Here is a 15075-nt window from a genome sequence, read left to right on the forward strand (position 1 = left end):
ATGTACATCTATGGGAGCATATATCATCTATAGGAGCATATATCCATCTATATGAGCATATATACATCTATGGGTCCATATTTATATCTATGGGATCATACATCCATCTATAGGAGCATCTATCCATCTATGGGAGCATATATCCATCTCTAGGAGCATATATCCATCTATAGGAGCATATATACATCTCTAGGAGCATATGTACATCTATGGGAGCATATATACATATCTAGGAGCATATATCCATCTATAGGAGCATATATACATCTCTAGGAGCATATGTACATCTATGGGAGCATATATACATATCTAGGAGCATATATACATCTATAGGAGTATATGTACATCTATGGGAGCATATATAAATCTATGAGAGCATATATCCATCTCTAGGAGCATATATACATCTATGAGAGCATATATCCATCTTTAGGAGGATCTATCCATCTATAGGAACATATGTACATCTATGGGAGCATATATCCATCTCTAGGAGCATACATCCATCTATAGAAGCATTTATCCATCTTTGGGAGCATTTATCCATCTCTAGGAGCATATATCCATCTCTAGGAGCATTTATACATCTATGGGTCCATATTTATATCTATGGGAGCATACATCCATCTCTAGGTGCATCTATCCATCTCTAGGAGCATACATCCATCTATAGAAGCATTTATCCATCTTTGGGAGCATTTATCCATCTCTAGGAGCATATATCCATCTCTAGGAGCATTTATACATCTATGGGTCCATATTTATATCTATGGGAGCATACATCCATCTCTAGGTGCATCTATCCATCTCTAGGAGCATATTTACATCTCTAGGAGCATCTATCCATCTCTAGGAGCATCTATCCATCTCTAGGAGCATCTATCCATCTATAGGAGCATATATACATATCTAGGAGCATATATACATCTATGGGTCCATATTTACATCAATGGGAGCATACATCCATCTCTAGATGCATCTATCCATCTCTAGGAGCATATTTACATCTCTAGGAGCATCTATCCATCTCTAGGAGCATCTATCCATCTCTAGGAGCATCTATCCATCTATAGGAGCATACATCCATCTCTAGGTGCATCTATCCATCTCTAGGAGCATATTTACATCTATGGGAGTATATATCCATCTCTAGGAGCATCTATCCATCTCTAGGAGCATCTATCCATCTCTAGGAGCATATTTACATCTATGGGAGTATATATCCATCTCTAGGAGCATATATCCATCTCTAGGAGCATCTATCCATCTCTAGGAGCATCTATCCATCTCTAGGAGCATCTATCCATCTCTAGGAGCATCTATCCATCTCTAGGAGCATCTATCCATCTATAGGAGCATACATCCATCTCTAGGAGCATCTATCCATCTATAGGAGCATCTATCCATCTCTAGGAGCATCTATCCATCTATAGGAGCATACATCCATCTCTAGGAGCATCTATCCATCTCTAGGAGCATCTATCCATCTATAGGAGCATCTATCCATCTCTAGGAGCATCTATCCATCTATAGGAGCATACATCCATCTCTAGGAGCATCTATCCATCTCTAGGAGCATCTATCCATCTCTAGGAGCATCTATCCATCTATAGGAGCATACATCCATCTCTAGGTGCATCTATCCATCTCTAGGAGCATCTATCCATCTATAGGAGCATACATCCATCTCTAGGTGCATCTATCCATCTCTAGGAGTATATATCCATCTCTAGGAGCATCTATCCATCTCTAGGAGCATCTATCCATCTCTAGGAGCATCTATCCATCTCTAGGAGCATCTATCCATGTATAGGAGCATACATCCATCTCTAGGAGCATCTATCCATCTCTAGGAGCATCTATCCATCTCTAGGAGCATCTATCCATCTCTAGGAGCATCTATCCATCTCTAGGAGCATACATCCATCTCTAGGAGCATCTATCCATCTCTAGGAGCATACATCCATCTCTAGGTGCATCTATCCATCTCTAGGAGCATACATCCATCTCTAGGAGCATCTATCCATCTCTAGGTGCATCTATCCATCTATAGGAGTATATATCCATCTCTAGGAGCATCTATCCATCTCTAGGTGCATCTATCCATCTCTAGGAGCATCTATCCATCTCTAGGAGCATCTATCCATCTCTAGGAGCATCTATCCATCTCTAGGAGCATCTATCCATCTATAGGAGCATACATCCATCTCTAGGAGCATACATCCATCTCTAGGAGCATCTATCCATCTCTAGGAGCATCTATCCATCTCTAGGAGCATCTATCCATCTCTAGGTGCATCTATCCATCTCTAGGAGCATCTATCCATCTCTAGGTGCATCTATCCATCTCTAGGAGCATCTATCCATCTCTAGGTGCATCTATCCATCTCTAGGAGCATCTATCCATCTCTAGGTGCATCTATCCATCTATAGTAGTATATATCCATCTCTAGGAGCATCTATCCATCTCTAGGAGCATCTATCCATCTATAGGAGCATACATCCATCTCTAGGAGCATCTATCCATCTATAGGAGTATATATCCATCTCTAGGAGCATCTATCCATCTCTAGGTGCATCTATCCATCTCTAGGAGCATCTATCCATCTCTAGGAGCATCTATCCATCTCTAGGAGCATCTATCCATCTCTAGGAGCATCTATCCATCTATAGGAGCATACATCCATCTCTAGGAGCATCTATCCATCTCTAGGAGCATCTATCCATCTCTAGGAGCATCTATCCATCTCTAGGAGCATCTATCCATCTCTAGGTGCATCTATCCATCTCTAGGAGCATCTATCCATCTCTAGGTGCATCTATCCATCTCTAGGAGCATCTATCCATCTCTAGGTGCATCTATCCATCTATAGTAGTATATATCCATCTCTAGGAGCATCTATCCATCTCTAGGAGCATCTATCCATCTATAGGAGCATACATCCATCTCTAGGAGCATCTATCCATCTATAGGAGTATATATCCATCTCTAGGAGCATCTATCCATCTCTAGGTGCATCTATCCATCTCTAGGAGCATCTATCCATCTCTAGGAGCATACATCCATCTCTAGGAGCATCTATCCATCTATAGGAGCATACATCCATCTCTAGGAGCATCTATCCATCTATAGGAGTATATATCCATCTCTAGGAGCATCTATCCATCTCTAGGTGCATCTATCCATCTATAGGAGTATATATCCATCTCTAGGAGCATCTATCCATCTCTAGGAGCATCTATCCATCTCTAGGAGCATCTATCCATCTATAGGAGTATATATCCATCTATAGGAGCATACATCCATCTCTAGGAGCATCTATCCATCTCTAGGTGCATCTATCCATCTCTAGGAGCATCTATCCATCTCTAGGAGCATCTATCCATCTCTAGGTGCATCTATCCATCTCTAGGAGCATCTATCCATCTCTAGGTGCATCTATCCATCTCTAGGAGCATCTATCCATCTCTAGGTGCATCTATCCATCTCTAGGTGCATCTATCCATCTCTAGGAGCATCTATCCATCTATAGGAGCATACATCCATCTCTAGGAGCATCTATCCATCTCTAGGAGCATCTATCTATCTCTAGGTGCATCTATCCATCTCTAGGAGTATATATCCATCTCTAGGAGCATCTATCCATCTCTAGGAGCATCTATCCATCTCTAGGAGCATCTATCCATCTCTAGGAGCATACATCCATCTCTAGGAGCATCTATCCATCTGTAGAAGCATTTATATTGATAGACATGCTAGGACATATCCAGTATGTATGTGTGTGCCTCTGTCTGCGATGCAGCTGTACGTTGGAGCGCTGCCAGTGATCAGAACAGCTTGATGAAATCAGCCCTTGACCTGAGCTGCCTGTTGAGAAATGTCAATATCAACAGTCTGGGACATCGGTCCACTTATACAATATTTCCATCTGTGGCAGGTCCAGATCTGGTTCTGTTCCTATGATCATCTCATCATTCTGATTATAGCTCCTGTTAATGAGGACGCCAGCGACGAGAGCCAGCCCCGCACTTAAAGACTCCCCGTGGGTTTTGTTTTTCTCTCTTTCCAGATAAGATAAGACCCTGGACTTGTGCCGTCTTGACTCTCGTGTACTTTGACCATCTCCTCCAGAATCTGTGGGTGGTGTTGTTGTTGCCGGGCCGACCCGATGACCTCTGCCCTCACTCGTTTCCACTCACATTCAGGCTTTTGTCGCCTGCTTTTCTGCATTATTGCCAGATGTGTCCACGCTCCCCGAGGACGCCGCGGCAGCTGCAGGGTGACCTGGTGGCGCTCCACATTTCTCAATCGAGTGTTCCTGTCGTCAGCACTTTGAGCTGTGGTGAAAGCCTTGGACCGGCACCAGCGCTCACATCTGGAAGCATCAGCCGTCGCATGTATGATAAAAGCACATCGATCGTCTTATCATTTGGAGCGAGCCCAAAAAAAATAGAAATAGAAAAAGGCTGACTCAGCTTGGCACGCACAGCTTTATGTATTCTGAGAGTCCAACACCAGCAGAAATGTCCAGAACCACCATTGATCCCAGTAGCATTAGCACCAAATATCGGCTGTATGAGCAGCTCTTTGATTCCGACTTCCCTAAATATCATTTACACCTTTTTGAGCTTCTGAATTTTCCTTTTTGCTGGTTTCAGCCCATCAAACATCGAATCATTTTCCCGAATGATGCTCATTTAAACCTCTTTTCTGGAAAAGCAACAAAGAAACCAAAACTAAAATCCTCTTTGATTAGAGGGAACATAAATAGAAATGAACTGAAATACTGTTTTTCAGTTTATTCACACGGTGTATAAGGATCATTGGTGGGTAATCTAGCTAAACATGTTTAAAGCCTTTAAAAGGTCAACTCCAGATGTGGTCAACAGAATTAAAACGGAGGAAACCTGATGTCCAGATATAGAATTGTGCACTATAGAGTTTATTCTCTCATAAACAGCCATACTCATTCAGATGACCTCATTTCCTCCTGTCAGAATGTATAACTGTGATTTATAGGACTGTAATTAACCTGTAATTAACAGACCACCTGTGACTAAGGCCCGTCTGGACCAGCCAGTCACAATGTTCCATCCAGAGTAAATAGACATTCTTCTTTGCTCCGCTTCAGACAAAATTCAGGTGTGTGTCCGCGTCCACCCCATAGTTGCCTTTGTGCTCCTCAAACAGCTGGCTGAGCTCGTCCATGTACAGCTGGTGCAGCGCGTCCAGGTCCTCCGCTGACGGCTTCTCCTTCTTCTCCACCCGAATCGGACGTCCGACTGCAGAGAGGAGACAGAAGGACGTGAGGCTCCGTGGGTAAATCAGCCCCAGGGGTGCCAGGGAAGCCTTCACTTGCCCACGGTGTGGATGGGTTTTCGGTGGGGCATCAGGCCAAAGGAGTACTGGAAGATGCCGCGGGCGTGGAAGAGGGGCAGGGAGATGCCCATGATGCTCTGCAGCTTCTCCTGCGTCCAGCGCAGCCACGTTCCTCTGGGGTTTCCCACTTGGTCAAACACTTCGTTCTCCCCAAAAGAGAAGGCTGGAACCAGATGAGCTCTGCAGACAGTTTTAGTGGCTTTAAGGTGTGCTGATGATTGGCGTGTGTGAGATATGTTAAGCTAGTCTTGGTTAGTGAGGACAGGGTTCTTGGCCCCCCCTCGTGGTTCTTGGGCTGCTCGATCTCTCGTGAGTGTGTGGAGGCTGAAGTTTGGTGCCCACTGTGGTTCTGGGACTCCTTCCTGTCACCCTGCCAGGCCCTATGTCACCACCTTACCTTCCTGACCCCAAAGACAATCACCAACACTTCTTGCCAGACACTCTTGTCCCTCCAGGGGTCAAGAGTCTCCAGCCCTTTTTAGATTTCTGGACCTCTAGTGTGCCCAGAATGCATGTTCAGATCTCCCTCCTCATGGTCTGTCCACCTGGAGGCCGATGATGTCTCCCTGCTCTGGTCTTGGCCGGTTACGGACATGCTAGCTCAGGGACGTTCGTCATTTCTCTGTCCCACGATGCCACGTTCAGGCAGCCTTGTTTTTAAATACAGCGCACTAGCAGACACAGGTAGAATAGAGAGATGTTCCTCTTACCCGTGCTCCATGGCCATCTTAATGAAGCCTTTCTTTCTGGCTAGCATTACATCGTAGCTCCCAGGATGTGCGTCAAGAGCCTCTGGGGCACCGCCGACTGCTATCACAATAGCATTACCACCCTCACGTTTGAAGAGCGGATAGCTGGCACTCTGTTTGTCTGAAGGAATCAGGCCTGCAGGGTTACAGCATTATTGGGTTCACTGGTTAGAATTTAGGGAGGGGATCATGTGAAGAGCCTCTGAATGCAGAGGTTTCTCTTCCACACCTGCGCACATGATGTAGTCTCTGAAAAACGGGGCCCGAAACCAAAGAGGCAACATGAGCAGGTAGCTGGTGAGGCCAGGAAACAGCTGCCTGAAGCCGGTGGCGTAAGTGCAGAAGTTCGTGAAGGCTCCGGCCACCAGCACTCCATGGGGGTGGAATCCAACGATGTAGTTGTTCCTGGGGTCCAGGTCAGCAGTCTTCACCAGCTGGACCGGGAGAAGGAAGAAGAGCACCATATATACCATATAGCATAGCATATAGCATATATCGTAGCAATCACAATATCATAATTGGATGGATGGATGGATGGATGGATGGATACAGTAGTGAGCCACTAGTGAACACCCTTAAAGGGTCACCATCATCCTCCTCTGTGAAGCAGCTGCAGTTTTAGGCTGAAAGGACGATGCTGTGATTAGAGATGGTGGGAAATGAATCAGACTGGAGACACTGGTCCTCTTTGCTCTCACACTGAGGCTTTGTTTCAGCACTAATGGAGCATACAGTCAGATGCTAACAGAAATAGTTGCACCTAATATCAGAATATGAGGCAAACCGGGAAAAGACTGGATTTGTTGTGGAGGCTGGAAATAACAGACAGCCTGCGCCATCGGGCCGGCAGTCACATGAAGCCACTAAAAAATTCGGAATTTCAATTTATTTTACAGATTTACAGCTATAAATTGAATATTACACTATGTACGCAGTGTGTGTACTTTTTAAACGATGGATGACTGATTGAGGATTTTGGCAAAGTTAGCTTAGCTTAGCATAGAAGGGTGTCTGCACAGCAAAAACAGCTCAGAGGACTGAAGGATCCCTTCCAGCAGCAGAGGAATAAGCCGTTGCTGTGGTCGTGGGGGGGGGGGGGGGGGGGGGTGCTCTGCACTGAGCCAATGCCAGCGGGCAGGGTTCAGCTACGTTCCAAAGACAAGGGTCATTATGAATGCAGATCAGTGATTAGATTAAAGCCACCAGACAAGAGACACCGTCTTTAGATTAACATCACATGGAGACATTTCAACATCTCCACACACAAAAGTTCCAACTAATGCAAACATCAAAAAACAAAACAGAACATTCATGACTAGATATATGCCTTTCTTTGAACAGCAAGGCCCTAATTATCTAAATTAAGGGGGAGTTTATTGCTGCTCACGCACAGTCCAGGAGGAGAACGTGGCTGATGTGGAGGGCCTGGCTGAAGGCTGCCTCTTACCTTGATGGGGAAGTAATCCCTCATGTGTTCCCAGACCCGGAGGCCACACAGGTAGGGCACCCTGCGGCCTCCGCGAGAGGGAGTGTCATAGTCGAAGAACCACCAGACGGCGTAGAGCACGCTGAGCAGCCAGAAGCGAGTGAACAACAGGTAAAAGAACAAAAAGATGCAGGTGGGTGCTGAGGAGAGAAAGAAGAGTCGCCGATAAAAGCAGCAGATGTGCACCTTTAATCAATAGCTAGAGGAAGGGAATTCTACTGGATCAGCGTGGGCCTGCAGCAGTGTTCTGTGGTTTTACTGATATAATTGTGAGGTTTTTGGAATCACGAAGGTCACTATGATGTAATAAGCTTCTTTTGCTGCTGCTGCTCTTTGTGTTCTTGGCTGCTTAATTAAATATGCAAAATAAAACGCTGGATCCTTGTGGGTTGACTGCTTCCTTCTTATACAGACGAAATAAAGCAGCAGTTTCATATTTTTTCATTTATTTTTCTTAAATGCATGATTTTCTGGATTTTGCTGGACGTCCTGGAAAGCCAGGAAACACCCTCAGCTGAAAGAATCGACCCACAACTTTATTTTATTTTATTTTATTTACCCTTAATCATTCGACTGCTGGACATTGATCTGAAAATATTTTTTCCTCAGGTCATAAAATAGTTGCCTCAAGCGACAATAAACCGAATCTGTGGTTTGATGCGCCCTCTGCTGGCCATCACACGCATCGCGCCCCTTCTGCAGGTGTCAACATTTCTGTGATAGAGAATATACCTGTGCTCTATGAAAGGTTTCTAACAACCTGTGCAAGCACAATTAATTTGGCCTGATGTAAAGACACCCCCCACATCCCACCATAGCCACCATGATCCCGGGGACCGGTTTAGATTGGAGGCGTACTCACCGAGGCCGAGGAAGGAGAAGACCCACTGCACCACTGCTGCTGTCTGCAGTCGCCTGTGCACAGGCACTTCCAGTGGGGCAAAATGGATTGTCATATTTCACACAAGAGGACAGAGACAAACAATTGTGCTACAGTCGCTAACCAAGAAGAAAGAGCGAAGCGGGTCCAAAGTCTGCCGGTCTCACCCATCATCCACCTCGGCCTTATCTCACACACTCAGCAGGAGGTCTGATTGGTCAATCCATGAGTTTCTTCTGACTTTTAGAGCACAGTTAAAGAGCAGTCACAGCAGGTAAAAGCAGCATTAATGTGTAATGTTTAGGTCCTCGTGGCAGCACCAATATTAGTTTGGTTTGAGATTACAGATAATTACAGATAATTAGTGTGAGGCTGGCAATGATTGTGCACTTTTAGTTTTTAAAAATCATTTTTTTTAAAAACCCCATTATGTTCCTGGAATCATGACAGTGTCAAGGTTAGAAATCAAGGTTATTTTCGAACCGCAGTGACATTTGTCTGCATATTTACTTGGATTCAGTTTACATTCGGCTTCGTTGTGCCTTTTTACACCACCGGAATAAAAATCCAGAATTACAACACGACCCTTCCTGTTTTTCACGGAGCCTGCATCCATTTACGCGTCCTTCCGTGACGGGAGTAGCAACATCACACCGGAAATAGTTGTTTAGATTTCAAAATAAAAGCCCAGTTGAACGGCCTAAAGCGCGTTTTTAGCGTTGATTTATTCTACTTTATTTTATTTTATCACTCCCTATCAACACAGGTGGCCACAAACACCAGCAGACACTTGGTAGCTATGTTAAAAGATCTCTCCCCATCGGATGTGCAGCTGCAAAACGGATTCATGACAGGCGCCTTCCGAGGCTCTCAAGGTCACCTGACAGAAAACATTTAAAAATACAAGCGGATTTTCGACTATCAAATGCGCGTGAGCTGCGGGGCGTAGCAGCCCGCACCTCCCACAGGCGAGCAGGCGACGCATCCGGGTTTATTCGCAGGCGGCTGAACCGGAACCTCCCCGGTTGGCCCAGAAACTTGACTCACCCTCTTTCTCCGAGGAGGCTCCGCTGGTGCCGCTGTGATGCTGAGCAGCGGGCGGGGTTGTTTTTCCTCGCAGCTTTGCTACCGTCCAGTGATGTGATATAACCGGATGGAGGACGCCAAACACGCACCCGCATCCGTGGATCCCAGCTAAATTCGGAAGGATTATTCGATGAACCCTCGGACAGCCTGCTTGCATCCTCTCAGCACCTAGCAGAGCCCGGAGGGGAGGCGTTTTCCGTCCGTCCGTTGGAGAGGAGCCTGGTATTCGGGGCCCTCGCCATGGCCTGGCCCTGCATCAGCCGGGCGTGCTGCATGGCCCGCTTCTGGAACCAGCTGGACAAGGCGGACATCGCGGTGCCGCTGGTCTTCACCAAGTACACGGATGTTTCCGAGATGCAGCACATCCAGCTGCAGCCGTCTGCTCAGGCACGGGTCGCCATAGAAACGCAGCCGCCCCGCGCACAGTCCCGCACCCGGACAGCGGCACACGCGCCGCGACGATGCGTCTCCGAAGAGCGCGTGTGCAACTCGGTGATGCGCGAGGACTTCAAGCGCTGGAACGTGCGGCCCGAACCGAGCTGCAAACCCAAGAACGAGTATCACGAACCGGAGACGCCGTTTTACAGTGAAACCCAGTACCAGAAGGATTTCAAGCCCTGGCCCATCCCCAAGAGGTGCGACCACCCCTGGATACAGAAGGCGCCCCGCGTGGATAACCGGGTCCCGGACAGGCCCCGGCAGCAGGCGGCCGCCGACGGTGAGGCGGAGAAGAGCGCGGTGGCAGACAGGGTCCAAGAGAAAGACCTTCTCCAGGGACACGGCCGCAGCAAGGCCTCCAGAAAAGAAGCCGAGCTGAAGAAGGTGGTGCTCCGGGTCGAAGGAGAGGGTCGAGGACGGAGGTCGACAGATGCCGTCAACAGGCAGATCAAGGAGATCGCCGGCAGCAGCTCGTACAGGTGACTCGCTCGAGCTTACACCCCTCTGTAGCTACACATACGAGGTCCACTATGAAGGTCACAGGCAGGTCACAGGTGGGCGCGTTCCCCCACAGCTTCATAAGAACCATGCACGTGCACTCTGCTGACGTACATGAGGTTACAGTAGCGCCGGTCCTGTTGGGGTGCACGTGGGCCTACATGTTACTGCTACCTGTAGCTCCTCCCACACTGGCTGGACCTAAACTCTACTACAGCGCTGACGGACGCAGCAGCTGGCCCCGCCCACCACACAGAGAGGGTCGGGACCTCGAGGTCACGGTTGTGTCTTCTGGTTCAGGGTCAGGGTCAGGGTCAGAAAGAGTGAGAACTCTTACTGAAGACATAGAGTCACTGCCGCAGAGTCCCGGAGAGCCCGATTGTGATTGCTAATGAAATAACGGAGCCGTCACAGGAAGGGTCAATGACGGGATTCTTGGAATCGTTGGGCAGCATTGTCAGCTCGCTGACACCATTACCCAGAATGCATTTCAAATCAAACCCAGGTAGCCTAACAAAGCGCGTCTCGGTGCTCCCGAAGAGCGACCTCACTCTGCTGAGTTTACCGTCGCTATGGCGATGAATGAACGCGCTCCGTGCACGTGACCTGACGTAATAACTGATCTTCCCACAGGGCTGAGTACAAGGCTTACGCTGATGTGAAGCCAACCAGAATGATACGGGCTAAGTCCCAGTACCTGCCTCCAGATGAGAAGACCCGACTAGAGACCAGCTACAGCGCCACCTTCAAGGCCCAGGCCCCAGCCCCGCCTGCTGACAACAAGGCGCTGGACCGGCGGCGGGTACGCAGTTTGTACACGGACCCTTCCAAACAGGTCAGATTCATCCAGATTTGAATCCCCACTCGTGCTCCTGCTTCCATGTTCCTCTCATCGTTGTGACCCCGAGTGAAGCACCTGAGCTGAGGCCAATCATGTCCACTGTCTGCCCTCCTCAGATGGACAGGTATAGCCTCCCTCGTTCTAAACCCAAACAGAGCGGGGCGGCGGCATCAGGCCAGGGCACGCCTGTGAAGAGAGCCAAAGATAAGCAGGGGGTAGCACAGAGGGGCTCCAGGAAGATGGCCGTGGAGAAGCAGCCGGTGGGGAGCAAGGAGAAAAGTAAAGAGATCAACAACAAACTGGCTGAGGCAAAAGAGTAAACGCATTAAGCACTACTTTTCCTTTCATTTCTTATCTTTGGGGGAGCAAAGCAGAGGCTGCAAAATGAGCTTCATCTGTGTCGTCACCTGTGATTCCCTCCCCTCGTCTTCATTCCTTCGTCCTCTCCTTCACCCATGGTGGACCCATGAGAAGAAGCCGCTAACGCTATATTACAACGCCACAGCCAAGTGGTCGACAGCCTCTTTGCATTTGATGCCCCCCCCCAGGTTGCCATAGCAACTGCTGTCACTGGCTGGCTGTTGTAAATCTAAAGAGCTTTTCTTTACTTTGAGCCAGTCAAATCTTTTGTTCTGTTTTCAAACGCTTTGTTTCATATCTTAAAATATAAGTTGACATTTCGGAAAGTTTCTTCTCCTCCTACATGGACACCAGCAGCTCAGAAGCTAAATGGCAGACTTGCTTCATGCTGAGTCCAGTTCTGCTGATGGGTCCGTGCTTGGGGAAGAACCCGCAGGTCCTGGGCCTGTGCAGGCCCACATCCCAGCCATTTATTGGATGGCTTTTATGGTCACTTTGAAGAGTTGTTCTCCTGTTTGATGTTGATATTGGTGGTGATTACGCGTCTAATGCTGTCACGTAGAGAGCAGGTGCCCACTGACCAGACCGGGTCACGCGGGTAAACCTAACCAGTTGGATGAGCCAGCCAGCCACTGGGTTACCAGACTGGCGGCCCACATATTTGACCTGGATGAAGCCTCGAGTTCTCCTCCGAAATCCATTTTCAGACCACGTTTGTTTCACCATCCAGGCGGAACCTGCCCAAGAAAACATTTGCTAAATAATGCAAACATGCCTGACGGTGTCCCGCGGAGCTACTCACAATAGATATGAATATTCTATAGGTACATTATAGATTAGGTCTGTTTTTCCCTTGGTCCACCAGTAATTGCCCCCCCCACCCCACCTCCTCACCTCACATCACTTCCTGTGCTCAGTTCCACTCGTTTCCATGCAGATGAGGCACGACAGCCTGACTCATTAGCATTTTGCAGCCTTTGATAAAGTGACTCTTTCCACTGAATTGGGTGGGGGTGGGGTGGTTGGGGTCTGGGGGTGTTAGGCAGTTAAATCTAGATTAAATACACTGACTGTAATGTGCTTGTGTTTATATTTGCCTGCTCTAATTTAATGAAACATTGCAAATAAATGTAAAAAGCAGAAAAAAAGCAGCGTCTTCTTGCTTTTTTTTTGGCAGATTCCGTATTTACCCGCATCTTTCTTGTCACGGTCTCTGGAACGCACAACAAAAATCCACATGGAAGAGAAGTTTGCTCTCCTTTGATTGCTTCCTCCAGACTACGGTCACATTCTAGCAGGAGCTCTGAGGAGCTCTGCAGGCGAGTCGGGGCCCCTGCTAGAACGTGGCTCCATAAACATCTTTTTTTGTCCTCATTGTTTGTCGGAGCAACATGCACATCAAAGGATTTCGACACGATTTAGCAGAGCAGATGCATCCAAGGCTTTAGGGCCCAATGGTGGCCGCGCGCTAGTCCTGGTTCTGCTGCTTAGACTGCTGGTTTAGAAGTGGCTCTGCTAGAGATGATGCTGTCTCCAGTTCATTGTGTGCTAATGAGTAACGTTCTGATTCATTTGAAGGACCGTGCTAAAACAGCACCACTACATTCAGCTCTTCCAGCCAATCCGAGACATTGGCTGGGTGCAGACTCTAAAGCAGCACATGTGGGGGTGTGCACGGGCCGATCCCAGGTAACCTGTCACCATGGCTACGCTCCACAGGCCACCAGCGCCGCTCATTCAGTTCATACACACGACCTCGACCTCCTTCTGTTGCAGCAATGTTTGTGGTTGTTTTGGCGCCGCATCACGTCCTCTGTCTTTCTCTTCCATATGGACAGTGGACTAACAGTGGACCACACGTGTCCACGGGTGTCACCTCCTCATCCTCATTTGCTTTTTGCCTCTTTCTTTTCTCTCAACCAGCTGCTTCCAACATCTGCAAAGCTTGTTAAAAAAATCAAGCTGCACGTTTATCTAGGGAAGAAGAAGACGTGTTCACACTACCTGAATGTTCAAAACCATTGATTGGTTGGTTGGCTGGTTGGCTGGTTGGTTGGTTGGTTGGTTGGCTGGTTGGTTGGTTGGTTGGTTGGTTGGTTGGTTGGGTGGGTGGGTGGTTGGTTGGGTGGTTGGCTGGTTGGTTGTTGGTTGGGTGGGTGGGTGGTTGGTTGATTGGTTGGTTGATTGGTTGGGTGGGTGGTTGGTTGGCTGGGTGGGTGGTTGGCTGGTTGTGTGTTTGGTTGGGTGGGTGGTTGGCTGGTTGATTGGTTGGTTGGTTGGTTGGTTGGTTGGTTAGCTGGGTGGTTGTTGGTTGGGTGGGTGGGTGGGTGGTTGGTTGATTGGTTGGCTGGTTGGGTGTTTGGTTGGGTGGGTGGTTGGCTGGTTGGCTGGGTGTTTGGTTGGTTGGTTGGGTGGTTGGCTGGTTGGTTGTTGGTTGGGTGGGTGGTTGGCTGGTTGGTTGTTGGTTGGGTGGGTGTTTGGCTGGTTGGTTGTTGGTTGGGTGGGTGGTTGGTTGGTTGGTTGGTTGGTTGGTTGGTTGGTTGGGTGGTTGGGTGGTTGGCTGGTTGGTTGTTGGTTGGGTGGGTGGTTGGTTGGTTGGTTGGTTGATTGGTTGGTCGGTCGATTGGTTGGTTGGTTGTCTTCAGAAGCATGCTGCCTCTTCTCTGCTCACCTGGAGTGTTGGTGTGTGTGAGATGAGGGGAGGCATGGAGGGAGTGTGGACAACAGATGAATGACCCTGAAGCGCATGCTGCCTGTTTCTGCATGTCTGAAAGGGCCCTCTGAAATTAGTGGCCCCAGGAGGGAAGGGGGGGGGGTCCATCCATTCGTTGGTTGGTCTCTGATCCTTGAATTGTCTCACCTGTCTCTGTCTGCTTCCTTCTCTTTTGTGTCTTCACCCTGTGCTGTCCTGTCCCCCAGAGATGCTGAAGATGAGCCTCTCCGACCCGGTCATCATTATTCCCAGGGTGCTGATGGAGGAGAACCACAGCCACCAGTAGAGAGACCTCGCAGGAGTGGCGGGGTCGTACGCTTTGTTCTAGATAAGAGCTGAACTGAGTAGATCTGCAGAAGCAGCTCCAGTTCCAGTAAATAGCTGGTAGCTGAAAAGCCATGGTGGGACTGAAGAGGGGGTCCAAACCTTCGGGACACGGATGAAAACCTTTGACTCGGATCTTGACACAAAGGTGCTACATGTTTCATTGCAGGTTAAATGCAATTACATTTATAACAACATGTCAATATTATTGAAAAGATGCTTCTAACACAACAGCACATGTACAATTATATCTGTACTGTATGTAAATGGTCTTCCTGTAAATAAACAAGCACATTAAATCATATTGTATTAGTCTGCTA

At 48.1% G+C, this 15075-nt stretch overlaps 2 protein-coding genes across 6 annotated transcripts; one reads left to right on the forward strand and one right to left on the reverse strand.

Moving 5' to 3' along the window:
* Positions 1-4785: 4785 nt before the first annotated feature.
* Positions 4786-8817, reverse strand: mogat2 (monoacylglycerol O-acyltransferase 2). 3 transcript variants are annotated; one of them, XM_029848569.1, is made up of 7 exons: positions 8620-8738; positions 8478-8543; positions 7577-7755; positions 6359-6563; positions 6091-6265; positions 5361-5560; positions 4786-5283 (listed from the first exon to the last, which is right to left on the reverse strand). In XM_029848569.1, exons 3-7 carry the CDS (start codon positions 7598-7600, stop codon positions 5129-5131), a joined length of 759 nt encoding a protein of 252 aa, XP_029704429.1. In that variant the 5' UTR covers positions 7601-7755; positions 8478-8543; positions 8620-8738; the 3' UTR covers positions 4786-5128. The 3 variants fall into 3 exon arrangements, with proteins under 3 accessions (XP_029704429.1, XP_029704428.1, XP_003970757.2); XM_029848568.1 differs by lacking the exon at positions 8478-8543 and having other exon boundaries at positions 7577-7697; positions 8620-8817; XM_003970708.3 differs by having other exon boundaries at positions 8478-8735.
* Positions 8818-9458: 641 nt separating this feature from the next.
* Positions 9459-15059, forward strand: map6a (microtubule-associated protein 6a). Of its 3 annotated transcripts, XM_029848561.1 has the most exons (5): positions 9459-10498; positions 11151-11352; positions 11475-11674; positions 13297-13407; positions 14638-15059. In XM_029848561.1, the coding sequence occupies exons 1-5, from the start codon at positions 9822-9824 to the stop codon at positions 14768-14770; spliced, it is 1323 nt and encodes a 440-aa protein (XP_029704421.1). In that variant the 5' UTR covers positions 9459-9821; the 3' UTR covers positions 14771-15059. The 3 variants fall into 3 exon arrangements, with proteins under 3 accessions (XP_029704421.1, XP_029704422.1, XP_029704423.1); XM_029848562.1 differs by lacking the exon at positions 13297-13407; XM_029848563.1 differs by lacking the exon at positions 14638-15059 and having other exon boundaries at positions 12896-13407.
* Positions 15060-15075: the final 16 nt, after the last annotated feature.

The sequence above is a fragment of the Takifugu rubripes genome, chromosome 15 (genome assembly GCF_901000725.2).
Source record: "Takifugu rubripes chromosome 15, fTakRub1.2, whole genome shotgun sequence".
Lineage (NCBI taxonomy): Eukaryota > Metazoa > Chordata > Actinopteri > Tetraodontiformes > Tetraodontidae > Takifugu > Takifugu rubripes.